Genomic DNA, 27,939 nt, shown 5'->3' on the forward strand with positions numbered 1-27,939 from the left:
TGAGAAAACAAGAAGACCACTTAAAAGAAAATTCAAGTGATGAGGATTATGATAATGACCTGGCACTCTTAACAAAAAATTCAAAAAAATCATAAAAAAAATAAATTTAAAAATGACACTAAAAATAAATTTAAACCTAAGAAAGAACAAGTGATATGGCATGAATGTAAGAAGTCGGGACACTTCAAGAGTGAATGTCTCCAAGCAAAGAGGAAGCAACTAAAGAAGAAGAGGATGACTCAAGTGCATATGAAGAAGAGGAGCCAACCAACACCGAGCAAGTTGCGTACTATATGCTAATGGCTATCGAAGATTAGGTAAGTAATTCAATTGACACAAATTTATCCTTTAATGAACTATTAAATGCTTTTCATGATTTATTTGATGAATGTAAATCAATTAGTAAAAAATATAAATTATTAAAAAGAAGCATGATTCTCTTATTAGTGATTATAATAGATTAAAAGTTGAGCACAATGATAGTTTAGCTCTATGTACGAAATGTGACGAATTAGAAATACTTAGAAAGGAAAACTTGCTACTCAAGAAAACCCTAGAAAAATTTGAGGTTGGTAGCAAGTCCTTGAATATGATCCTTGCCAACAAGGGTCACATTCATAAAAAAGACAGAATCGGATTTATAAGTAGTTCTCACCAAAATCAACCACCTTTGTTAGAGGCTCTATTTTGCATGTTTCATCCCGAAATAAATGCAACTTTTGTTTTAAATTTGGGCATATAGCTTATCATTGTCCATTCAAGAAATATCTACATAAATTGATTTGGGTTCCTAAAAGAACCTCAAATAACTCAATGCTACATAATAAGCTATGTAGATCGATTTTTGAGGTACTCAAGGTCAAATATATACCTAAAAATTATCCTTTTTTATAGAAAAATGTACCATCACAAGCTATAAGCAAGAGATGATACCTTGATAGTGAATGCTCAAGGTGTATGACCGGAGATCCATCTTAATTCTCTAAGCTCACTAGCATAGACGAAGGATATGTCACCTTCGGAGATAACAACAAGGGTAAAATCATTAGCAAAGGAACTATAAGTAATAAATCTAACGTCTTTATTGAAGATGTGTTATTGGTTGATGACTTAAAGCATAACCTCTTAAGCATTAGTCAATTATGTGATAAAGGATATATTGTTAAATTTGAATCTAATGCTTACATTATTGAAAAACTATACAAAAACACATCTTTGATTGCACTAAAACAAAATAACATATACACTATTGACATTAATAATCTTTGCAATGAAATATGTTTTTCGGTTTTGAATGATGATGCTTGGCTTTGGCATAGGAGATTGGGTCATGCTAGCATGAAACTAATCTCTCAAATCTCATCTAAAAAACTTGTAGGAGGAATTCCTCACATTAAATTCGTTAAAGACAATATATATGATGCATGTCAACTAGGAAATAAATAAAAGGTAGTTTCAAACTAAAGAATCAAATAAGCACCTCTAGATCATTGCAATTGATCCATATGGACTTGTTTGGACCAATTGCTATATCAAGCCTAGGAGGTAGCAAATATGCCTTTGTTATTGTTGACGATTATAGTAGATATACTTGGACTTACTTCTTAGTATACAAAAATAATTGCTTTAGGTATTTCTCTAAGTTTTGTAAACTTGTTCAAAATGAAAAAGGTTTTATGATTTCATCAACTCAAGGTGATCACGATGGTGAATTTCAAAACTATGATTTCCAAGAATTTTGTAAATCTAATGGATACAACCATAACTTCTCTACTCCAAGAAATCCTCAACAAAATGGAGTAGTAGAAAGAAAGAATAGAAACTTATAAGAAATGGCTAAAACCATGTTAAATGAACATAGCCTACCCAAATATTTTTAGGCCGAAGCCGTAAATACGACATGCTATGTTATGAATAGAGTTCTAGTAAGACCATTACTTTCCAAAACTCCTTATGAGTTGTGGAACAACAAAAAGCCCAACGTTTCATACTTTAAAGTTTTCGGGTATAAATATTTTATTTTGAATGAAAAAGATACCTTATGAAAGTTTGATGCAAAATCCAATGAAGGAATTTTTCTTAGTTATTCTTCTATTTCAAAGGCTTTTCGAATCTTCAATAAAAGAACTTTAGTTATAGAAGAATCTATTTATGTTGTTTTTAATGAAATTTTTAAAGTTAACAAAATGATTTTGATGATGATCTTAAATTTGATACTTTAAATTTAAATGAATCCTTTTCTGCATCTAGCAACTTGGAGGCATCTTCTTTCGAACCTTTTTTACTGAAGGAATGGAAGTATGTAGATGCTCATCCTAAGGAGCTAATTATATGAGACACATCGAAAGGGGTTCAAACTCATTCTTCTCTTAAGAATTTTTATGCCAATGCTGCTTTTCTCTCCCAGATTGAATCTAAATACATTGATAAAGTCATGAAAGGTGATTCATGGGTTATCGTAATGCAAGAAGAATTGAATCAATTTGAGAGAAATAAAGTGTGGAAGCTTGTTCCAAGGTCAAATGATCATTTAGTTATTAGTACTAAATGGGTCTTTAGAAACAAGCAAGATGAATTTGGTATCATGGTTAAAAACAAGGCTAGATTAGTAGCTAAGGTTTTCAACCAAGAAAAATGTATTGATTATAAAGAAACTTTCACTCCTATGGCATAATTAGAAGTCATAAAGATGCTCCTTGCCTATGATAGTAGTAATAATTTTAAGTTATTTCAAATGGATGTTAATGCTTTTCTTAATGGCTTTATCTCCAAAGAAGTTTATGTTGAACAACCTCCCAGATTTGAGAATGATAATTTTCCTAATCATGTGTTTAAATTGACTAAAGCTCTCTATGAATTGAAACAAGCCCCAAGGGCTTAGTATAAGAGACTTAGCTCATTTCTAATTTATAATAATTTCTCTAAATGCAAGGTCGATACTATATTGTTTATTAAAAATTTTAAAAATAATTTTTTTATTGTTCAAATTTATATTGATGATATTATTTTTTATTCTACAAATGAATCCTTATGTGAATCATTTGCCAAAAGTATAAGTCTAGAATTTGAAATGAGCCTAATGGGGGAACTAACCTTTTTTTTAAGCTTACAAATCAATTTAGCAATGATATTTTTCTTAATCAAATAAAGACTTGCTAAAAAGATTTAATATAGATAGTTCAAATGCTATCAACACTCCTATGAGTATCTCCACTAAGTTATACATTGATGTGAAGAAAGCTTTAATCAAAAAGCTTATAAGGGTATGATAGGTAATTTGCTTTACCTCACCATAACTAGACTGAACATCATGTTAAGCGTAGGACTTTATGCTAGATTTCAATCTAACCCTAAGCAATCTCATTTAAAAGTTGTTAAAAGAATATATAGATACCTAAAATGAACTCCTAAACTAAGTATACTAAATCTCATTTAAATTAAGATTATGGTATCCTAAATCTAAGAATTTTGAATTGCTCGGTTATGCTGATGTAGATTTTGCTATAGTTTAGATAGAAAAAGCACATCAGGAACGTGTCAATTGTTAGGACACGCACTCATTTCTTGATCTTCCAAGAAACAAAACTCGGTTACATTATCTACAACCGAAGCGGAGTACATAGCAGTTGGTGCATGTTGTGCTCAAGTTATATGGATGAAAAATACTTTAAAGGATTATGGAATTGACCTGAAAAACGTACCTATAAAATGTGATAACACTAGTGTAATATGCTTAGCAAAAAATCCTATTCAACACTCTAGAACTAAACACGTTAACATTAGGCATCACTTCATACAAGATCTTGTTAATAATCATGATGTAATATTAGAGTTTATTAATATGAAACATCAATTAGCCGATATATTTATAAAACCATTAATGAAGAACAATTTGATTTCATTAGAAGGGAATTAGGGATGTTAAATTGTCCAAATGCATGAATATTATTGAATTTTATTTTTGGACTTTCTCGATTTTTATTTTATAAAGTTCGCTCACTTGATTCATGAACTTATAGTATGCATTTTACGAGTTTTGTATGATGAATCAGGTATATATTTTATGAGTTTTATATGATGTTTTGATATGGATCTTCTCCTCTTATGATGTAAATTTTACATAATGATGTGTGTGAGTGTGTGTGCTTTATGAGCAGTGCTCACTACTTGTAGGCAGTGGCACCGCCCAGCTGGTGGTAGCACCGCCAGTTGTCACATGTTGTAGGCGGTAGCACCGCCCAGCCAACAGTGCCACCGCCTGCAACTTGCCCCCTTATAAACACAAGTTAGGATCGACGGTAGAACTGACCCCAACACATTTTACACTCCTCCAAACAGCTCCAAACATATTGCTCTCCCTCTAGTAACTCAAAAATCCCCACTTCCCACTAGATCAAGGATCAATCTCCGACATTCTTTTAAAGATCACTAGAAAAGGAGAACTACTAAGGTAATCTCTACACCAAATTGTTTCCCCTTTGTATTACTTATTCTTGCTCCTTATTTATCTTTATTATTGTAGTCTCAATGGGTTCTAGAAGATCCTCCAGGGACAAAGGGAAGAGGAGATTAGATGAAAATTACGACTCCCCGCTTTTCGATTCTAATCAACATGCCCTAAAATTTTCTTCCATAGAACCTAGACATATTTAAAGGGTAAATATATTGATTTAGATGAATTAAGTGATTTAGAACATATTCAATAGTTTACTAATCTATACATTCTCCCAATCCTTCAAATGAGTCAACCTATCTACCTTAGATTTGTTAGGCTATTTTATAATAATTTACATGTAGATGAAGACGAAAATGTATCTACCTATCTATTAGGACATCATATACCCATTACGGATAGAACCATTTGCAACATCATAGGAATTCTGATAATATTATATTTTTATACTTATAGTTAGTTGAATTTTTATAGATGTTATGAAAATATTATAGATGTTATTAAAATATTATTGATGTATTGAAAACATTATAGATGTTATTAAAATATTATAGATGATATTATCATTATTCGTAGAAAATTATAATATTATATTTTTATACTTATAGTTAGTTGAATTGAGGTTGGAATATTTTAATACTTATAGTTAGTTGAAAATTATAATATTATAGATGATATAGTTAGTAAAATTATAATATTATATTTTTATAATGATAATATTATCATTACTCATTTATAATATTTTAAATAGGTTTTACAGTATTTTGATTATCGTGATCAAAATACTATAATAAATAAAAAATTGAGGGACGAGTATTTTTAATTAAAAATATTATTTGAAAAAAAATAAAATAGGAGGTACCGATAAGGAAAATATCTAAGATAAGAATATTTTCTAAAAAATCATTCAATATTTTTTAATAGATCATTTTAATTTTATATTTTATATAAAAGGAAACGGCGGATTAAAGAGTCTGCGGTGGGTGGTGATATGGGCAGCTCATCGCCTCGGAACCCAAGTCAACCCCATTGCGGTGCTTGGTCGTGGGAACAGTTTCGGGAGTCTCCGCCTCGCGAGTCCTCTTCCGTGGCGGAAAGCCTTCAAAACCTGATCGATCGGAAGTCCTGATCAGGTTCTCTCGAAAACTCACTCGATGCCCTAAAATTCCCTCATATTCACAAACCCTAATCCAAAATCTGATCTCTGGCCCTCTTCTCCGCGACACCTCTTGGTTCGTCTTCTCCTCGTGGCAGAGGCAACGGATTTCTTCTTGCACAGGTAAATATCCGTGGATCCCTCTTCTTGTCCATCTAAAACATGCGCTCTGTGTCTTGTTTCTTCTATTCTTTGGATATGATTTCTCATCTCGGACTTCGTCTTGAACATTAGTTTAATACCGTCTTAATCTTCATCGATTCTCACGTAATTTAAAGGCCGAATATGTAAACTTTTCAATTTGATGTGACGATGTATGTAACTTAGGAGCGATAACCTTTTGATCTATCCAGGACATTCAGCTGTATCCACCAAGAAATTTTGGAGTATTCATATTGAAAAACATGAGACAAAGATCTGTACTTCTGATTACTGATTCATGGAAGTCCCATTGATGTGTCTATAGTGTGACAGCAGATAAAGACGGGATCTTGTGTTACTATTACTAAAATGGAGTCCCTGTGGAAGCTTGCTTACTTACTTGAACCGGCGTCCCTCACTCTCATTGCAACTGCGATCTTTGTGACTTTTGCATCAGCCTCCAGAGCTCTGGATCATGGCAAGGAAATGGCAAGGAACCTGGATTTTTCAGAGTCGTCGATCACATTAGACCGATCTCAAGCACTTATGATCCCCCTTGCTAGCTCTTGTAGCCTCTTATTGATGTTCTATCTCTTTTCATCAGTATCCCAGTTTATAACTGCCTTCACGGCTGTTGCTTCGGCATCTGCTCTCTATTTCTGTCTCTCCCCGTACATGGCCTTCATCAGATCGCAGTTTGGTTTAATGGACCCTCTTGTTTCTAGGTGCTGTCCCAAGCCGCTCACACGCAGCCAAGGAATTTTATTGCTGCTTTGTACAGGAACTGTGGCAGCTTGGCTAGTTACTGGAAATTGGATTCTGAACAATATCCTGGGGATTTGCATATGTATAGCTTTTGTCAGCCATGTGCGACTACCTAATATCAAGATATGTGCACTGCTTCTTGTTTGCTTGTTTTTGTATGATATTTTCTGGGTCTTCTTCTCGGAGAGGTTTTTTGGAGCAAATGTTATGGTCTCAGTTGCAACACAAAAGGCATCTAACCCTGTTCACAAAGTGGCAACTAGCTTGAGCCTTCCAGGATTACATCTAATCACAAAGAAGCTGGAGCTTCCTGTTAAGCTTGTGTTCCCAAGAAATTTGATCGGTGGGCAGGTAATTACTGGGAGCGGTCATGGAGAGTACATGATGCTCGGACTAGGCGACATGGTATGTTACATTTTGCACTTGACATTGTTATGACATTTATAAGTTAGCTTATTTTGTTATGAATGATAAGTGTTTAGAGTGCCCTGTGTAATTCAAATATTTTCAGTAATGGTAGCCAAGTAGTCACTTTATTATCTTTCTATTTTTGAAATGATATTCTAGACGTGGTAAACATTTTTGTGGTCATGATCTTCTCACTTTTCATAATGTATGCCAAATGTGATGATCTTTGGCACTGTTCTTATGAATTTGAAACTAGAAAGAGTTTGATAATGCTGAATGTTTATGGCGATCTAATGTCATATTAGAATAGATTTAATCTTCCATTAGAGTTGTTTGGCTTCAAAATCAGGTATTGGAGAGCTGCTGCACTGGACAGCAATGTTTAGCGTTTGGGGATTGGTAGATGAAGTAGCAGAATACTCGAGATAACGGACTGGACCATCTTCAGTCTTGTAATAATTGGAAGTTAAAATTATGGCTCAACTTCCCTGGGATGAGAACTATGATACATTGATATCTTCTTTTAAGAAAATGGTACCGATGACTGTGGATTGAGAATCAAATACTTGAACTAAAGGACTTGATATGAAAAGACTTAAGTGCAAAAGGTATCATAAGGCACCTAATTGGTTTAGTTGAAGGTCTAGGACTTGGTGTTAGTCGTGTTCTCATTTTATATTCCATATTTAGTTTTCTTTTAAGTTGGTTTCTATTAGTTGTTACAAATTCAGCTTAAGACATTCTAGAGTCAATCTCATCTTGACTTACGCCTAGTTTTGGTTTGGATTTATATTCAATTTAGAGTCCATTTATAGTTGAACCACCAGTCCTACTTAGGGTGCACAAGATTAGCTAATTACTGCATTGGAATAGGCATTTGGTTGGATTAGAAAAAGTCCTTGTTATAAATTTTAGGGTTGAGGTCCATTTTAGTCCTTCTGATTTTGACCATGGATCACTTAAGTCTTAAGTCCTTATGATTTACTTATGTCTAAAATAATCCCTATATTTTCAAAAAAATAGCATATAAGCTTCCCTCGTCAAGTCTATGTTAATAAACATTAGAGTCTGCTTACGTGGCATGTTAACTCATAATAAACTATTAATATGATGACATGTGTAATTTAAGTTTTTGAAAAAAATTCATTTTAGCCCTTGTGATTTTGGTCATGAATCACTTAAGCTCTTATGGTTTTACTTGTGTTTAAAATAACCTTTATATTTTCAAAAACATAGCATATAAGCCCCTTCTATCAAGTCTGAGTTAATAGACGTTGGAGTCTGCTTGCGTGGCATGCTGACTCACAATAAACCATTAATATGATAACACGTGTAATTTAAATTAAAAAAATTGAGACTACCATCAATGGCGGGAGGAGGCATTGTCATGGAAATGACCGCCACCAGCAGCATCAAGCCATTATAACCTAGCAGGGCGTTGTATGCACATGGCCTCTCCCACGCTGATGATAAGCTCAGGAGCTTTCTGTCCTACCTCAGGTGGATGTGCATCGACGGGTCTGATGCTAGGCATACAATAGTCTCTTGGTCCCTCTTACTCCTCTTGGGCGTCTTCGTCTCCATTGCCTCCCACTTCGTCCTCTCCTGCACCTTTAATCGTCACGCCTACGACGTGAGGTCCAGCTCTCCTTCACCTCTACCTCCGGCCTTTGCGACCTCTGCCTCTCCACCTTTGTTCATCACTACGGCCTCTGCCATTTCCTCTTCATCGTCAAGATAGATTTTTTTAAAAAAACTTAAATTACACATATCATTATATTAATGATTTATTGTGAGTCAGCAAGTTACGTAAGCAGACTCTAATGTCTGTTAACTCAGACTTGATGGGAGGAGCTTATATGCTATGTTTTTAAAAATGTATGGGTTATTTAAGATACAAACAAAACCATAAGGAATTAAGTGGTCCATGGCCAAAAGTATAGGAGCTAAAATGAATCTTTTTTTAAAATTTAAATTACACATGTCATTATATTAATAGTTTATTATGAGTCAACATGCCACATAAGCAAACTCTAAAGTCTGTTAACTCAGACTTAACGGGGGGGGGGGGGGGGGGTTTAAAATGTATGAGTTATTTTAGATACGAGTAAATCATAAGGGTTTAAGTGGTCCATGGTCAAAACCACATGGGCTAAAATAAACCTTAACCCTAAATTTTATTATAGTCTAGATATAAAAATATTTCACTCAATTCTTTTCTTCAGTTATTGTTGGTTAGGCAATGATATAAAATAACTGAGTCTTTATTTAGATTTATGTTTAGACTCGTGGTCTTGTATGATACTAAGATAGTTCTTGTATGCAAGGTTCGCAATACCGTATCGTACCGGTATTTCGACCTGGGCTCGGTACCGGTACGGTAGGTATACCGAGCGGTACACCCAGGTTTGCCGAGTACTGTAGCGCTGCTACAGTGCTACAGTGCACTCGGACCGGTAACAGGCGGTCTGCGTACCGACAACCTGTCGGACCGGTACGTACCGCCCGTACCGGGCGGTACGGTTCGATACGGCAGACCCTGCTTGTATGTACCTTTTCGATTAAAGAAGGTATACTAATTGATGTTGAAGCTTCTTTCTTTACCTCCTATATTCTTTTTCCTAATCTATTTTCTCTCTGTTACAGACATTACTAATCCTCATTGATATTTTCAATTTATTATCATTTGCCTACTCTATACTTGGATTTTGATGACATTGACTTGTTATTTTATTCCTGATGACAAATTTACAGACTTCTCTTTTCTAGATCTGTAATACCATACTAATACGAGTCCTTATAATGCAGCATGCATTTCCTTGTTGATCCTTTTCTATGTTGTCGTGTATAACTTGAGCCATACTTTTCTTCTAATGTGCCTTAGCTAGAGAGTGGTGGTGGATGTTATATGATCACTGTGCAATTCTAGTGGGTTTCTGTTATGTGCATGGTTCTTGTTGCTTTCAGTCCCACATGGTAAATGTATTTATGCATTCTACTCCTTTTCTGCTTTGACTTCCAGTTAAAATTTCTGGGCATGTTTTTAAGTGTTTTTATTTTTTAAAGTTTGGGCACAAAAATTGGCCTTGATCACTAAATTGCTGCTCTATATTCATAGAGATGGAGATTTTCTTCCACCTTTCTTCCACCACACTATATGTGGCCTGATCTTGATTCTGTTTTTCGATGGTGTAGCACCCACTTTGGTTCAGATCCCACACAATCCTTTTTTTTAAGACAAAGACATGTAGCTCTACCAGTATTCTAAATGAGACAAATGGCACAGGGAAGATCACTTTGTTGGTCTTTCTTTATTGTGTACAACTTGCCTTTTGAGAAATTTTACATAGCTCCACCATGTAGGAACACAGGATACACGAAGAGGAACTATTGGGTATTGATAAGAGAGATTCTGTTTTTAAATTTCTTCATTTAACTCCAAGAATGAGCTGATAGCCAATCTTTCTCTTGCTATAAGAAAAGATCATATTTGTTTAAGCTCAAGTTTGTAATGCCTTACTTTCATAGCTTATGAAGAACCAAAATTATGTTAGGACTCTAGCTAGGAGAGTCCTAATTTAGAGGGGCATTCATTTAAAATCTACTTAAGCCGACCCCTATTAAAGAGGTGAAGAGGCCGGCTAGGGTTTAGATGTTATTCCTTAAAGAAGAATTAGGAGTTGTAAAGGAATAGGAGTCTTGAGTATGAGTCCTATTAGGAGTCTTGAGTATGAGTCTTAATTGAGTAGGAGTCCTATTAGGATTTAGGGTTTAGAAATCCTATAAATAGCCATGTATTTATCCTCTTTTGATAAGCAATAGATGAATCTTTTCTGCAGCTTTTGAGCAGCAACTTAGAGGGAGGAACCCCTATAGAGTTCCAAGGAGGCCGATCGCCTAAAGAGATCAACCCCAAGTTTAGAATCTGCAAGGGTTCTAACACCTGGTATCAGAGTAGCATTCTTGGCGTCTCACTGTCATTCCACAGCCATCCATCAACCCTCCACAGTCGCTCAAAGCAATTCCCACAATTGCTTAAAAGATCGTCGTTAAATTCCGCCGTCATCTCCACCATCACGGATCATCCTTTGATCTCCCCGTGAATTGCAACAGGTTCTGATTTCCTACCTTACTACTGTTGCAATTTAGTTATCCTTATTCAAAAATCCAAAAAAAAATTGTTCCAAAATTGTTGCATAAACTTTTCATCGCAAAGTTTTTATCTCTACGACGAAAGATACATTGTAGAATTCCAGCCGCAAAGCACAGTCTGTTTGATCTTGCTACTACGTTTTTTCTATCCAAATCTCTATGAAATTTTTATGACAGCTTTGACACTTCCTAACAGCAGATTTCCCTTTGGTTTTGTCAAAAAATTCTCAATATAAACCATTGATCTTTTACGGCTAAACTGCTATACTTGAAAATCTGCACTGTAAAATTCCAACTGCATAGCACAGTTTGTTTAATCTTGCTACTATGTTTTTTCTGTCCAAATCTCTATGAAATTTTTATAATAGCTTTGACACTTCCTAATAGTGGATTCCCCTTTCGCTTCGACGAAAAGTTTTTAATATAAACCACTGATCTTTTACGTCCAATCTGCTATACTTGAAAATCTGCAAAAAATTTCAGCCTCATATTGTTGTCTTAACCGATCTATTTGCAATCATTTTTTAACGAAATTTCTTATACACTTTATAAATCATCTTGGCTTTCATCTAATATTGATCTATTAAGGAATTCATCTCTAAAAACGATTTTGTGTTGCTGCAAATTTTCGTCGCAAACTGCTGAAATTTTTTGACGAGAATTCTGTTATCGCAACTTGCACCAATTTCCTTGCTGCTATATTGCCAAAATTTTCTTGATTAAATTGGACATCCTTGCTGTCATATAAATTGAGATTTTGCTGTCGATTCCCTCCTCAAATCTCTAAGTTTTTTGTGGAAATTTCGTCGAGAAACCGTTGTTTCTTCGACGATAATTCTGCTCTTACAAGACAGCACATATTTGCAGCAACTTCCACTGATTTCTATCAAACCTTTGCTGTCATCTACCACAGATCCAAAACTTTTATCCACAGCCCTAAAACTCCACCAAACCACACCCTCAAACTGCACCCAAAACAGCCACAAAACAAGCCTAAACCGCAGCCTACATCCACCGATCCACCAACCCTTTCGACCATCACTTCTCTCAACCTATACATGCCTTTAACCCGACAACAAAAGAGAGATCTTAATATCACATATTGGGAGGCATATACTATGGTATCTGAGGAGGCAATTAATGCTAAATTCGAAGCCTTCGAGGCGCAAATGGAGGTTAAGATTCGGACGCTCTTTGTCGAACTCAGATTGGGCCGACCACTAAGCCCGAAGAAATCACATCAAGGAGAGAGCTTTGCCCAATCGTACCAAGCCTGAAGAGATGACTTCCAAGGGAGAGGAGGCTTTATGACCGACCCCAACTATCCACGCATGAGGGTGGACTTCCCTAGATGGGAAGAAGGAGACTCGATTTATTAGATCTCGCGCGCGGAGCGATATTTTCGGTACCACAAAACCACGGACGCATCTATGGTGAAAATTGCAGCTATACATCTTGAAGGGGATACCATACAATGGTTTGATTGGTTTGAACACACTCATGGAGTCCTCTTATGGCGACAATTCAAAGAAGGACTGCTGATCCGCTTCGGACCAACCGATTACGAGAACATTGACGGACAACTAACAAAGATCCGACAAACCTCCACCATTCAAGAGTACCAAACCAGGTTTGAAAGGTTATCTAATCAAACTCGTGATTGGTCTCAAAAACAGCTATTGGGGACCTTCATTGAGGGCTTGAAGTCGGAGATCCGGGGAGAAGTTAAAGCGTGACAATCGTACACGCTTATGGCGGCCATCTCTTTCGCACGACATCAAGAGGAGCAATTGAACCATGAAGCTCGGAGGACTAGGGTCGCTCCTCGACCAACAATACTGAAGCCCTCAGCCCCCCCTATTGTCGACCGAGTCCCTACACCAAAGAGGTTGACAAGAGAAGAGCTTCGGGAACGATATGCGAAGGGGTTATGTTGGCATTGTGACGAGCCGTGGAGCCATGAGCATCGTTGTAGTAAAAGGAGACTTCTTATGATTGAACCAGTAGAAGAAGAGGTCATTGAACATCCAGAAGAGAGCCTTGAACATGAAGAAGAAGATGCAGAAGAAGAGCCACAACCGATCGAAGTTACGGTACATGCACTAGCCGGCTACTCAAACCCGCAAATGATGAAAGTTGGAGGTCTTCTTAAACAACAACCGATCATTGTTCTCATCAACACGGGCAGTACTAATAACTTCATAAATAATAAGGTTGCTATCCGGATGGCCTTACCTATCATAAATAATATGGATTTTGAAGTATGATCGTAAGCGCCTGCGAGTGAAACTGTTGCTGCAGGACCAAGAGATAATTGCATATTTCTTCCTCCTCCCTCTTAATGATCATGAGGCCATACTCAGAATTAAATGGTTGACGATATTAGGTGATGTTTTTTTGAATTTTATGCAACTAATTATGAAATTTTACAGTAAGGAGAAACAAGTGATACTGCATGGGAAACGTGGGGACGACGTAACGATGATTTGCACACAACAAATTGAGAAGGTTTTGCATAAAGCATGCAGTGGCTTTTTGGTACAACTTGAGCAGCAAACTAAGGGAGAGGTAATAGAATTTAAAGATTCAAACCTACTCCCTTTGCTTGCTGAATTTTCAGATATATTTAACGAACCGCACAACCTACCTCTTTACCCGTTGGCATGATCATTATATAACGATTCTTCCAGGCAAACCTCCAACAAATACTCGGCCATATCAGTATCTACATCTCCAGAAGGATGAAATAGAAAGGATTATAAAAGAGATGCTTGAAACAGGAGTTATTCGGCCAAGTTGCAGCCTCTACTCTTCACCGGTGCTACTTGTACGCAAGGACGAAACAAGGCGAATATGTGTTGATTACCGAGCTCTCAATGGCATAACCATTAAGGATAAATACCCTATTCCAGTAGTAGATGAATTGCTAGATGAAAGGGAGCACAAATCTTCACAAAGCTGGACCTTCGATCCGGGTATCATCAAATACGAGTGTGCGAAAAAGACATACCGAAAACTGCCTTTCGAACACACAACGACCACTACGAATTTTTGCTTTCTTTAACAAAAGATGGAATATCTTGGGCATATCATATCAGAGGTAGGTGTGATGGTGGACCCCTCCAAAATAGAAGCAATGCAGAACTGGCTGACCCCGTGGAACATAAAATTGCTACATGGCTTTCTGGGTTTAACAGGCTACTACCGCAAGTTCGTGAAAAACTATGGAAAGATCAGTGCACCACTTCCTTTCTGAAAAATAATGTCTTCCAATGGTCGGACAAAGCCTCCGCTGCCTTCGACAAACTTAAGGCAGCCATGATGACGACGCCGATGCTAGCACTACTAGATTTCAGCCGACCCTTCATTATTGAGGCCGACGCATCTGGAGTCGGAATTGGAGCATTCTTATGCAAGATGGTCGACCACTCGCATACACTAACAAGGCATTATCTCCCTCCCATCAAGATATGTCAATATATGATAAGGAGATGCTCGTCATTGTGCACGCAGCAACGAGGTGGAGACCCTATTGATCGGTCGACGATTTCAAATTAAAACCGACCATAGAAGACTTAAGTACTTTTTGGAGCAAAAGATATCATCCCCTGAGCAGCAAAAATGGGTAACAAAACTTCTTGAATTGATTATGAAATAACATTACAAAAAGGGAAAAGAGAATGTTGTTGCAGATACGCTTTCGCGGCTACCCGAGCAAGCTGAATTTTTTATCGTTTCACTTCCGACCAATGACTTCCTTGAGGATATTAAGATGGAATGGCAGGAAGATTCGGAGACCAGTAAGATCATAAAAAAATTGAAGGAAACACCAAGCCCCGTGGCTCATTACAGTTGGGACTCAAAAGAATTGCGCTACAAGGGACGCATTGTGCTTGTGCCAAATTCTACTTGCATCTTCACGAGCAAATTTTGGACAAAGTTATTCCAGATGCAGGGCACTAAATTGAAAAGGAGTATGGCGTATCACCCACAAACTGACGGCCAGACGGAAATGGTGATCAGGTGCTTGGAGATAGCCCAAAGCCATCCACTAAATATAACTACCCAAGAAGAACTCTCGACCCAATCAAGTGCCATTATTGATCGATGAATCGTGACTCGACGACGACGACCCACTATTGAAGTGCTAATACAATGGGCGAACTTACCAGCAGAAGGTGCCACTTGGGAGAACTATGACGACTTGAAGATCAAATTCCCAGAATTCATGGATCGTTAGCCTCGAGGACAAGGCTGATTTGAAGAGGACGGGTCTGTTAGGACTCTAGCTATGAGAGTCCTAATTGAGAGGGGTATTTATGTAAAATCTACCTAAGTCGACCCCTATTAAAGAGGTGAAGAGGCCGGCTAGGGTTTGGAAATTATTTCTTAAAGAAGAATTAGAAGTTGTAAAGGAATAAGAGTCATGAGTAGGAGTCATATTAGGAGTCTTGAATAGGAGTCCTATTATGAGTTAGGCTTTAGAAACCCTATAAATAGTCATGTATTCATCTTCTTTTGATAAGCAATAGATGAATCTTTTCTGCAGCCTTTGAGCAGCAACTTAGAGAGAGGAACCCCTATAGAGTTCCACGGAGGCTGATCCCCTAAAGAGATCAACTCCAAGTTTAGAATCTGCAAGGGTTCTAGCAAATTACCGTTTTCTTTTGTCTAAAACAGATAAACATGTTCAATCACTTTGCTGTTCAAGTACTGTGCATGTCATAATCATTACCATCTGTGGAACATTTGTATGCTTATAAAATAATTTTTTGTCACATTGCTAACCTTGTATTATTTAGATCTTGCAGTTCTTCATGTTGAATAAGGTAACTCATATTTGGCTTTAATAAGATGGCACCTTGTTTTGGGATCATGTTATCCTTAAGAAATTGAAGATTGTTTTTCATTTTATTACCAATATCTGCATGTATGAGTGTCTTAAATTATAGGGTTTCAGGATTTCATTTTTGCCCATGGCATTACAATATTTAGCTGGAGACCCTCTAATTTTCATTTGCATGAGAAATGACAGTTGAATTGGCATTACTTAATACTGTTGAGCACTGTGAGACAGTGAGCCATTCCACAGCTCCTCGAAAATGTGCTAGTGAACCATATCTGTAAAAACCGATGATTATGATGCCCATTACAAAACCAATCACAGTGTGTTTGCTGATTCTGTAGGCTATCCCTGGTATGCTTCTAGCTTTGGTTCTCTGTTTTGACCATAGGAAGACTAGAGATATGGCTACTCCAATAGAAAAATCTCGGTCAAGCGGGGACAAATACTTATGGTGTTCACTCTCTGGATATGCAATTGGGTTGGTTAGTGCCTTGTCTGCTGGGATATTAACTCAGTCGCCTCAACCTGCTCTACTTTATCTGGTAAGATGAAACATCATACGGCATCTCACTTTAAGCTTTCTAAATTTTGATCAAGTAAAAGAAATTGTAAATTACTTTCTCACAAAGTGATGTTACTGCAGGTACCATCGACTCTGGGGCCTGTTATTTTCCTTTCTTGGAGAAGAAATGAGCTGAGGGAGTTGTGGGATGGAGCTTGCCCAGTCTCCAGTGAAAAGGCTCACTCTATGGAGGTCTAAATCCTGTCAGGCCCCGACTGTATTGCCAATCTTTTGTAATTTGATTTATGGCAACACAAATGTGATGCTTCTACTTGAGAGATATTTATGAAATTCCAGTATATATCTGCCAAATTAATCATTCGAGTTGCTGAATCATTCATTCTATATTCTTGATGGAGTTATCCAGCAACAGAGGCATTAAGGGAATGCTGGGTTCTTGTTGTAACAGCTGCAAGATAGGAGAGAAGATGAAAGCAGAGAAGAAATCATTGTAAATGGATTATTTTGCTACATAAATCATAAATATACTTGCAGTACATGAGTGAGGTGTCCGTGTATTATTTGCTACAATGACTTGCAAGTAGTGCATTCACAACAATCAAACACCACTTTTTAGTTCACAAAACTTTCGGTTTTACACTAATAAAATAATTTCCTTGATGGTAGAAATAAGAATTTCAAATATAGAGGAGAGAGAAATTAAAAATAGAAAGAAATAATACTCTATCATTGCCTAAATAATTCTTCTCAAGTTTTTCATAAATTCTTGGGCAATTTCCCTAGAAAAAATTGAAGTATTTGTCAATCGATGCCTTTTCTTTTTATTTTTTTTCAAATAATATCTCTAATTTTAAAAATAATCAAATCGTCATTCAAAAACTTTTTCATCTGTTACCGTGTTTTAGACTAATGTAGTGTTTTGATTACTACAATAAAATAACTATAAATGAGTCCATTGAATCAAAATATACTAAATATTATTTGATACATAATATTATGATTCACATAGGTATTTACAATATTTTATAAACAACATTACCTAAATAAAGATCAAGAATTAGTTTGTTATGACTACCACAATGAAAACATCATAAATGATTTAAATAAATTTATAATTTCAATTAAACAAATTATAAATTTAAAAATATTATATTGTAATAGTCTATAAGCAGATAATAAAACATCACTTATAGTATTTTTTTTTAATAGCATCAACAGTATTTTATTACCTCAATAAAAATACTGAAAATGCCAATGAAAAATACTATAGACGAGCTAAATAAAAACAGCATAACCATTAGAAAATACTAAAAACATGAATTTTTTTTATAAAAAAACAGCCCTAAAATATTGATAATTTTCAACATAATTCATCAATTCACATAACAGAAAAAAAAACAAAAACAAAAACAAAATACTCAGATAAAAAGGTTAGCCCATATAGTGCGACGATCCCCGGAGCGTGGTTGGGCGACAGGTGCGCATGAGCCGTCCATCTGATGGTTCCTTATGGTCGATCAGATCAACGGCTCTGATCCAATGTATCATACAATCTACCGTCATGATCAAGGGTGTTCCCGCCAAATGGTCCTGAAAAACCCTAAACCGAGCCCTCCTTTTCTCGCCGCCCACCGAAACGCTAACCTTCGCTGCCGGAGAGATGGAAACCGCCGTCAACTCGAGGACCGCCAACGGGGTCGCCACCTGCGGCGCAGGCAACCTCGTCCTCATCCTCGACTATGGCTCGCAGTACACGCACCTCATCACCCGTCGAATCCGGCAGCTCTCCGTCCTCTCCCTGTGTATCTCCGGCACCTCCACCCTCGATGCCATCGCCAAGCTGAAGCCCCGCGTCGTCATCCTCTCCGGCGGTCCCCACTCCGTCCACGCCGCGGGCGCGCCGTCGTTCCCGGACGGCTTCATCGAGTACGCCGAGGAGCACGGCGTGTTCGTGCTCGGAATATGCTACGGGATGCAGTTGATCGTCCAGAAGCTCGGGGGCGTGGTCGCTGTCGGGGAGAAACAGGAGTACGGGAAGATGGAAATAGCGGTGCCCGAGGGCGAGTGGGGATTTTATGGTCCGGAGGCCATCGGTGGGCATCAGACCGTGTGGATGAGCCATGGAGACGAGGCAGTGAAGTTGCCGGAGGGATTCACGGTGGTCGCGAGGAGCCTGCAAGGATCGGTGGCGGCAATTGAGAATCGCTCAAGAAGGTTTTACGGTCTTCAGTACCATCCCGAGGTGATTTTGGAATCCCTTCTCTGGTTTCCTTCTGTCTGTACATATCTTGTGTAGATCGTCATAGGCTTTTCATGGTATCAGTGAGTTATTTTTACTTCAGCATAATGAGGAGAAGGAACTGTGTCTTCTTATAGTACGCAATTCCACTATACTTGAAATTTAGAAGAACTTGTTACTGAGTAGCATTTGTTGTGAAGAATTTGCTATGATCATTAACAGATACTTGTCTTAAAAATTAATTCATGTTGCGGAACAAGTAGAATAACATTATGATTTGCTTGTGAGTTCGTACCTCAGCAACGTGTATTGTAAGTCAAGCTATGCATGTTTCGATGTATATCGATTCCTCTGCATTTCAGCATGGTCTGGCATCTAATAAGATCTGACTCCTTATGGCAACTCTAGGCGAGTTATCATAATTTTGATAGATGTTGCTGTCGATAGGCACCACAAGAACTATAATTTGCATATGGTTTTAATTATTTCTCTTTGTGCAATTACGTATGAGGAAATCATACTACTGCATGTTTTGTTCTGTTATCTGAGTTGTGTAATGTGTTCTTAGTAGTAAAGGTCTCCTTCCTTAAAGAACTCACTGTTTTGGCCTCTTGGGATAGTATGATGCATCTCCTCTCATCGGTTTGAAGAGTTATTTTGATTGAATTGAAGTACAGAAACAAATAAAATGAGGCAAGAAAAACGAGAATCTGTTCGTGTTGTCAATTCTAATAACTGAAATATTAACCTTTTCGCTTTGTAGTTGCTCCCCTCCTATAGCTGTTTGGTGCAACTTCCTATGTCTTTTCAGATGTAATTTTTAGCAGAGACCATGTGAATCGTCGTTTCTGTATCAAGCTGATATGGCTTTTCATGTTTCACTTAAGAATCTTAGTGTCTTCAGTAAAAATACTAAATTTTGTTAGGAGAAAACTGCATCCTGTTACATGTAAGCAATATCTTTCTTTTCTTATATTACTACGCACGACATCTTTTGCAAGTTATCCTATATCCTAATTTTGAAAGCTAGAGTCTGTACCAGGACTGGTCGACACAAAAATGATTAATTGTGTTGATTCATGAGGCAAACATATCTTTAAAGACGCAGATATATGTTGAACATGGTGTTTGCTTATTTATTTCTAGTATTCTTTTGTGTAATTTTTGGTCTTCCTCATGATTTTTTGAATGCTTAGTGTACGTTCTGCAATTGGTCAAGAATCATGTGTACAATCTTGGTACCATACAAAGTTGATTGTAGTGCAGTGTGTAGCTACATCGCTTGATTTTCTCTTCCAATCCGTCAATAGGTAACTCATTCAACACAAGGAATGGAGACACTGCAACATTTTCTTTTGGATGTTTGCGGGGTGACTGCTGACTGGAAGATGCAAGATGTACTTGAAGAAGAAATTAAGGTCATCAAAGGCTTGGTAGGGCCTGATGAGCATGTGATTTGTGCACTATCTGGAGGAGTTGATTCCACTGTTGCGGCCACTCTTGTTCACAAGGCAATTGGAGATAGGCTTCACTGCGTATTTGTTGACAATGGCTTATTGAGGTTGCCTGTCTTTCTTAGTATTAAGACATTATAGAAAATATATATTCTATCACAGTCATCTGACTGAATATTATGAACTTTCCATGCTCTAGGTATAAGGAAAGAGAGCGAGTCATGTCAACCTTTCAAAGTGATCTGCATTTACCAGTTACCTGTATAGATGCATCCGAGCAGTTTCTTAGTAAGCTAAAAGGTGTAAAAGATCCTGAGATGAAAAGAAAAATTATTGGACGAGAGTTCATATGCATTTTTGATTACTTTGCTGAAGAACTAGAGGAAAAGTTGGGAAAAAGGCCAACATTCTTGGTCCAGGGAACTCTCTATCCGGATGTTATTGAATCCTGTCCACCTCCTGGAAGTGGAATGACTCACTCTCATACAATCAAGAGCCATCATAATGTTGGAGGACTTCCAAAGGAAATGAAGCTAAAGCTCATTGAACCACTTAAACTCTTGTTTAAAGATGAGGTATAGCTTCGAGCATCATCATATGTTCATTGTAGACTTTTATGTGATTCTTTTCTAGCGCCTTTTATCATTTATCATCAATTATGCTACACTGCTTTTAATAATTTGACACTTTTGCTCGAAAAGGTACGAAAAATGGGGAACATTTTGAATGTTCCTGAATCATTTTTGAAGAGGCACCCATTCCCTGGACCTGGACTTGCTGTTCGGGTACTAGGAGATGTAACAGAAGGAAATGCATTGGAGATTCTTCGTCAGGTTTGCTTGTTATTTTATTTTAGTTCTTTATCTAATCATTGTGCTGGCAACATTGCTTTCACTTTGGACATTATTTTTATTATTAGGTGGATGAGATTTTCATTCAGTCCATCAAAGAGGCTGGTCTTTATGATTCCATCTGGCAAGCTTTTGCTGTTTTTCTACCAGTGCAATCGGTTGGTGTCCAGGGTGACCAAAGAACCCATTCTCATGTGGTTGTTCTTAGAGCAATTACCAGTGAAGATGGAATGACGGCAGACTGGTCAGTGACATTCCCCTTGTCAGAGTTTTACAACCTTTTTTAGTTTCGCATTCATTCATCAAATATAAAATGATGCCTTTAATTACAATGTAACGCAAAGGAATAGACTGGTAATAAATCAAGTTTAGCCATTGAAGTGTGCTTGGCCCAATGGCGACCTCGTCCAAAAAGTGCACTGTTGCTAACTGTATGCTTCCAGTTATATGCCCTTGAACTTAACTTACCTACTGAAACTTACAACGAGAACTGTACAAATATATACATCCAACCTCCATATAGTGATTCACACTAACTACCAAAACCTGCTAACACCATGTACCAACTAACTTCCAACCAATCACTACCATACGAAACACTCAACACGCTAGCTGCTTAACTACTAACTTTTGGACAACAACTACCAAATGAAACACTACAACACACTAACTTCTTAACTACTGTTGTTTAAACTAGACAGGCAATCCCTGAGATTCCGATAACTTCTAATCATCCGTAGTATCCTTAATCTCCTTTCCAATTAAAAATTGAAGTCACACTAATTCTTTGATCTTCTGTACAACTGTTTCTGCAGTAGAATTCTGCTCCTGAAATAAATCTGAAATTTATCTCTGACTAGATGCAGTATGCAGTGCCTGCAAACAACCCTTTCCTCGAATTTTGGACTAAAGAAGAGCCGGAGTACTTCCTATTCTAGATCACAGACGTTCTAACTGACACTTCTTTCAAAACATTAAAACCGTTGTCCAGATCCTACCTGTAATTTGACATCCAAAGAAAATATGTTTTATCTCCATGTTCATGACAGAAAAGATATCTCTAATCTCTAACTTTTGCTGAAATCTTTATTTGGATTAGGTAATGGTATGATCATCAGAATTCAAAGTGCAGCAACTGCTGACTGTATGTCCTTAACTATTTCAAACACAATCTGCAGGAAAAAAGTGATTAGTTATTATGGTTCTTCACTCAGTATTGGTGTTCAGAAAGCTATTGTGATTGCAGTTCCGCAATCAAGATGATAAACTTCTTAGTAGAAATGTGCAATTTAAAGTGCATAATGCTAAGAATCCATAGGCTGAATTTTTGTACCTTATATTCGTCCTCTTTTATTTTCATGCTTACATTCGCATTATTAGATTCTAGACTTGGATGGATGTTTTTTTCGGTTCATGAATTACCTTCACTGTGCTATGAATTTCCTAACCCCTTCTCCTTGCGTGCAAATCTCCCTTCTCCCTGCATGCAAATCTCTTCAGGTACTATTTTGACCACAAGTTCCTCGTCGATGTGGTTAGCAAGATCTGCAATAATGTCCGTGGCGTGAACCGGGTCTGTCAGGATATTACATCAAAACCACCAGCGACCGTGGAATGGGAATAAATATGTTGATTTGGCAGCTTGCTAGAGCACAAAATATGTTGCTGTTTATGACGACTGGCCTTAATCAAATTATCTTTATGATTCTCTAGGTCCGGCCGTAAGGAGGAAGGTCCAGGGCATATGATTCCATATATTTACTTATCAAGTTATGAAAACAAAACTCGAAAAGGCAAACAAATTGCTGATCGTTTTATAAAATTGCTTGATGTGAAGTGGTGTTTTGTTATCTTCTGTGTGTGTATGATATTTTCTTGTTTTTGGGTCCGAGTTTGAAAGGCATTGTGCTATTGATACTCCCACCATTCCACCCTACTGAAAACTCATCGCCTCTGCACCAAAATTATCCGAGTGTGGCCGTTTCAACGACCAAACACCTCTCTTCTTTGGGAGTATTTTGACCTTTATAAGCAATTTCCATCAATTCAAGAAGCAATCTTCCGAGTTCAATGCACCTGTTTGTTGGCTACGTTTTGTCACAGGAATGACACAATCCACACTTCGTCAAACCTACCTCTGGCAGCAAAAGAAGATATGATGGCAAATACAAAATGCACTACACCCTTGTGATATCAATTGATTCAGGTGTGCTCGGTCAATCCGATTCTGCCTTCTGCCGTGTCCACAAAAATAAATATCACACACGCTCTATGAATCATTCAAAAACAACGTAAAAATACTATATTAATATTAGTATGACATCGACCAGAGTTTGGAAGAACAACCACCCCTTGTGGCGAAAAAAATTCGATTCTTCCAAAGACAGCAACTTGTAACTTAGAAGCAATGAACAGGCAGAAGAAGGGGAAATGACACTAATGGAATGAGAGAGAGAATATATATATATATCTATCTATCTTCCTTGATCGGTTAGCTACAAATTTAAAGGACAAATACTTGTTGCTTGCGGCAACTATGGTTCCTCATCCAACAACTACTTGTTGTGTCAAACATAGACAGAATCGACAACTATGGTATCAACATTAGCTATGCTATCAAAGGGTGCACATCTGTTCTCGATAATGTCATCTAAAGATTTAGCATCCAACATGCTCTCGAAACAAATGATACATCGTTTCGAAAGAAACTAGTATTGCGAGTTATGCTATATATTTCAGCACATGATGAGCCCGATGAAGACCACCCAGCAACTGATTCATCCTCCTTATTTGCTTTTAGTTTGTACAATGTCTGAAGGATGCAGAATTACATGTGATAACTTTTTACAAAGCTAAGAGCTAAGAACCCAAATTTCCTGCTTAAATCATGAATTATATATTGACTGCAGGGATGGGAAAACAATAAGCTGTGCATCGGAATACATCTTACCAGAACAGATCATCAACACCCACCGAGCACGACGGAGATGGGTCATCCTCCTCCTCTTCCATTTCCACCTCTGGTTCTCCTGATTCAAACTCGGGAGAATCAATATCGGCGAGGTTCTTCAAGTCGACCACCGATAGCTCATCCAGCTGCCTCACCACGAGGTCAGCTGCACGGAGTTCATATACCGGGTGCTTGCTTGCCACCGCCACGCACTTCATTCGGGCATCATGTGCTGCCTCCACCGTCGAATTTGAATTCCCGAACACGATGCACCGCTGCGGTATGAAATTGAGGAGCTGTGCAGCATACAGAAACATCTCTGGATCAGGTTTTCCTCTGAACACATCTTCTGCTGCCACTATCACATCCAAGAAGCTCTGGACGCCAACACCCTCGACTGCCTCTTGGAGGACCTTCCGCGGTCGCGTGGATGCCACAGCAAGTGGAATCTTGTGGTTTGCAAGAGTGGTCATAAGCTCCTGAGATCCAGATCGAAGCTGATAGTATCCACCATTTTTCAGGCTCCGATATATTTCCTCCTTCCGAGAGGCCAATCGTCTGAGCTCCGTCGGGTCTCGCGACCAGCAGAGCACCTCAGAGATTGCTTGCTCATTCTTCATTCCCTCGATTCTCTTCAGAACGAAGGCCAACGGTGGCGAACGTCCCTCTTCTCGAGATAACACCAGCCAGGCCTGCCTTTGCAACTCGGAGTCATCTTCAACGATCACCCCTTCCATTTCAAAGATCACGGCAAACCACCCGCAACCCATTCTTTCTTGACGGAGCAGTGGGTTGTGAATCATGGGATCGTCGGCCTTGTTCGCAGGAGGCCACAATCTACCAGGACTCACGCCTGCTGTATCGCTCGTGTAACCGAGATCACGAGCGATCCTCCGCCAGTCCTCTTTCGAGGGGTTCTTTTCCTTTGTCAGCTCCATCGCCATCGACTTGATGGTCGAATCCACGAAACCATTGTATCTCTGCCTGGGGGTCACAACGGAAGTGGAAGGGCCAATCGGCAACCGCTGCCCCATAAACTCCGTGACGAGCAGCCGGCAGGAGCCAGTTCGCCGCTTAAAGTTGTCATCTTTACAACAGGGCCTTTGGTAGAGCAGGTGGTGACCGACGAGGGACGTGCTTGCGCCAATGGTATCGACCATAGTGGCAAATTGGATTCAGCAAATCTGATAAAAAATCTCTGTTTTCCCCCCCAAATAATCCACAGAAGCCAACCAATTTGGGGCTAAAGCCAATCCTAATCCAAATCCAACCTGCAAGAACATTGCTTTATGCTTTAAATCCTTCGATCCTCGTTAAATTCCTAATCTTGCTCTCTCTCTCTCTCTCTCTTTTCTCGAGAAACCATCAAAAATCAATTTGGGACAACAAGAACAAGAAACACAAAAATAAACGAGGGATCACCCCCACAAACATCAAACGGCGAGAAAGAACCTCGATTGTTCCGATCGAATAAATTGATTCCGATGGATCGCGAGCGTTGGGAGATCACCACGGAGAAGAGACGTACAGAAGCAGGGATTGGGGTTTCCCTGGCGTCCACCGCGCCGGTTATTATTCGTCTGCTGCCCGCGTCGCAGAGGCCACCGGCTGCGTCGGTCGTGTCGGCTAAATCAAACCGACACGCGTCCTGAGAGGAGAGGTGAAAGCGGCTTCCCTATCTTATCAACCTGTGGCGCAGCAAGCTTTTGCCAGTCTGTGGTGTTCTTCGCATCGTTCATACAAAATACTCCGAAATAAAACCAAATAATACAATCTAATAAATTAGTATCAAGTAAAACATAAATTTAATTTTCTGTTCATCGATAATGGTTCTAATAAAGTAATTGATGTATTGGTTCAAACCAGTCTCAAATCTCATCAGTCATATTCGCAGGAAGACACCAAGAGTGAGTACTCGTGTCTGAGGAACACACCCTCTTCTTGGCCTGCTTTGGTCGCCAGATTCAACTGATGGTCTCACTTCAGCGTCCGTGCTCGAATCATGGCCACCAGAACACACCCTCTTCCACCAGATTCATTGAGCTCCCGTCATTGCATAGTTCAGCAACCCTTGTCTGCGTTCCAAGACGCACGAGATCCTCTGCATGAGCTCGCGTCATTGCATAGTTCAGCAACCCTTGTCTGCGCCCCAAGAAGCATGAGAACCAGAGGATCTTGGAGGCGGCTCGAGGCGCACCTGCTGCAAGCTGACCATATCGTCCTCCTCCACGGCGACTTGCGTAGCGTGTCAGCTTTGGCTGCTCAATGGAAGCAGAGCTGCGATGACCGCCATTCATCAGCATGCATGTGTTTTCACAATGGCAGATTCCAAGCTTGCAATTCAGATAGAGCTGACAATATAAGTCAAAATCACCAAAAATTGATACCTAAAACTCACTGCAAATAGAGCATATAATTAAGGTGTTTCGATCGTAATGCCTTTTAGAATGGTGACACACATACTTCAAACTCAGTTTCAAGTGTATCAGCGGGATGATAGATAATAGTAATCCAAGAATGAAAGACATAGCACTCGTTTTAATTGGCGGCACTTTTACCTCCTCCTCCTCCTCCTCCTCCTCCTCCTTCATGCATACCCCCATCAATAGTCTACGTTTGCATCATATAGACTGACGTGATCAATATTTTGGGTCAAATATACTTGACACACATAAGCCGAAGAAAAAAAATTTTCAAATATTTTTCTTCACATTTAATAAAATATTTTTTTCTTAAGTTGGATCTTGCACTTGCTCGAGTGTTGGAATGACCTGTATTGAGATAATGCTCTTGATGTGAGAGACTCAAAGCAATCGTTTTTTTTTTTATGTTCAACCCAACGAAGATTTGATTCTCAAAACTTGTCGAGGTTTAGTAAATAGATCATATGGAATTGAGTCGATGACATGGATGGATGATCACTTCTAATACTAACATATACTAAGAAAATTTATTACTTTTGACTCAATCACGGGTAGAAAACGCTGTTCAGGATACCATAAAAATGGTGTAAAGCCAATCCAGCCTACATAATTACACAACCACACATTAATAGAACTTCTCTATGCATATCACGTTCAATTGTCTGACAAGATATATATATATATATATATTAAAAATTACTGTTTACAACTCTCATTTTACTATTTATAATCTTTTTAAAAAAATTTTAACTATCCTTTATATATATATATATATATATATATATATATATATATATATATATATATATATATATATATATATATATATATATATATATAAAATCTCTTCTTTTTACTCCTCTTTCGACGAGAAGACAATGTGCGAGGTCAAACAATGATGAGTAATATCGGTGGCAACAGTGAGCAGCACCAATGGTGACAATAAGTATTGATGGCAATGATGAATAATATGAGTTGCGAGAAAAAAAAAAGAAGATAAAATCGATAATATTAAGGTTATAAATCATAAAATAAATTTTATTATTATTTTTAAGTGATTATCAATAGTAAAAAAAGGGATTTTAAATAGTAAACTTCCTTTTATTTGGATTTTTTCCAAAAAAAATATCTTCTTTTTTTTTTTCAGTTAGCACTCTCCTTTTATTTATTCTTGCAAAGAACCTCTTATTCCCTAAAAGATAAATTTGCCCTTAGCCGTCTTGTTGCTTCATCTCGCCTCTCTTGCATATCATCATTGTTGTCATTTTAAGCATGCCCTCGCTCGTGCACCCTCGACGACTATAAAATCAAGGGAGGAAGATCTAAATGTTAGCATTCTATAAATCTCCATTACTACAACCTTTGCCATTAACATCTACAAAATCTTAGGAAACCTCCACATCACCTCCTCCTTGTTGGCATCAAGCCCCTTACCCCTATCGTTATTTGTTGTAATGGCAACTGCTCACCTAAGGGTCAGTAGATCGTTGATCTGGTCCAAGCAACATGGTCCCTCTCTCGAATCTACTGTAATTAATCACCTTAAATATTAACACAACTATCGCACCATGACCCTCA

The 27,939-nt window shown here is 38.1% G+C and overlaps 3 protein-coding genes across 5 annotated transcripts; 2 read left to right on the forward strand and 1 right to left on the reverse strand.

Moving 5' to 3' along the window:
- The first annotated feature begins 5,445 nt into the window (after positions 1-5,445).
- Positions 5,446-16,982, forward strand: LOC103978262 (signal peptide peptidase-like 1). Of its 3 annotated transcripts, none has more exons than XM_009393994.3 (5): positions 5,446-5,586; positions 5,708-5,732; positions 6,087-6,920; positions 16,263-16,463; positions 16,565-16,982. In XM_009393994.3, the coding sequence occupies exons 3-5, from the start codon at positions 6,120-6,122 to the stop codon at positions 16,679-16,681; spliced, it is 1,119 nt and encodes a 372-aa protein (XP_009392269.2). In that variant the 5' UTR covers positions 5,446-5,586; positions 5,708-5,732; positions 6,087-6,119; the 3' UTR covers positions 16,682-16,982. The 3 variants fall into 3 exon arrangements, with proteins under 3 accessions (XP_009392269.2, XP_009392268.2, XP_009392267.2); XM_009393992.3 differs by having other exon boundaries at positions 5,447-5,586; positions 5,963-6,920; XM_009393993.3 differs by lacking the exon at positions 5,708-5,732 and having other exon boundaries at positions 5,963-6,920.
- A 1,061-nt stretch (positions 16,983-18,043) lies between these two features.
- Positions 18,044-22,838, forward strand: LOC135607433 (uncharacterized). Its single transcript, XM_065099243.1, has 6 exons — positions 18,044-18,686; positions 19,994-20,244; positions 20,337-20,712; positions 20,839-20,970; positions 21,057-21,232; positions 22,489-22,838. The coding sequence occupies exons 1-6, from the start codon at positions 18,105-18,107 to the stop codon at positions 22,610-22,612; spliced, it is 1,641 nt and encodes a 546-aa protein (XP_064955315.1). The 5' UTR covers positions 18,044-18,104; the 3' UTR covers positions 22,613-22,838.
- Positions 22,839-23,743: 905 nt separating this feature from the next.
- Positions 23,744-25,547, reverse strand: LOC135583563 (5-amino-6-(5-phospho-D-ribitylamino)uracil phosphatase, chloroplastic-like). The gene is made up of 2 exons (XM_065099244.1): positions 25,391-25,547; positions 23,744-25,209 (listed from the first exon to the last, which is right to left on the reverse strand). The coding sequence occupies exon 2, from the start codon at positions 25,096-25,098 to the stop codon at positions 23,935-23,937; it is 1,164 nt and encodes a 387-aa protein (XP_064955316.1). The 5' UTR covers positions 25,099-25,209; positions 25,391-25,547; the 3' UTR covers positions 23,744-23,934.
- Between the last annotated feature and the right edge of the window lie 2,392 nt (positions 25,548-27,939).

Source organism: Musa acuminata, chromosome BXJ2-3 (assembly GCF_036884655.1).
Source record: "Musa acuminata AAA Group cultivar baxijiao chromosome BXJ2-3, Cavendish_Baxijiao_AAA, whole genome shotgun sequence".
Lineage (NCBI taxonomy): Eukaryota > Viridiplantae > Streptophyta > Magnoliopsida > Zingiberales > Musaceae > Musa > Musa acuminata.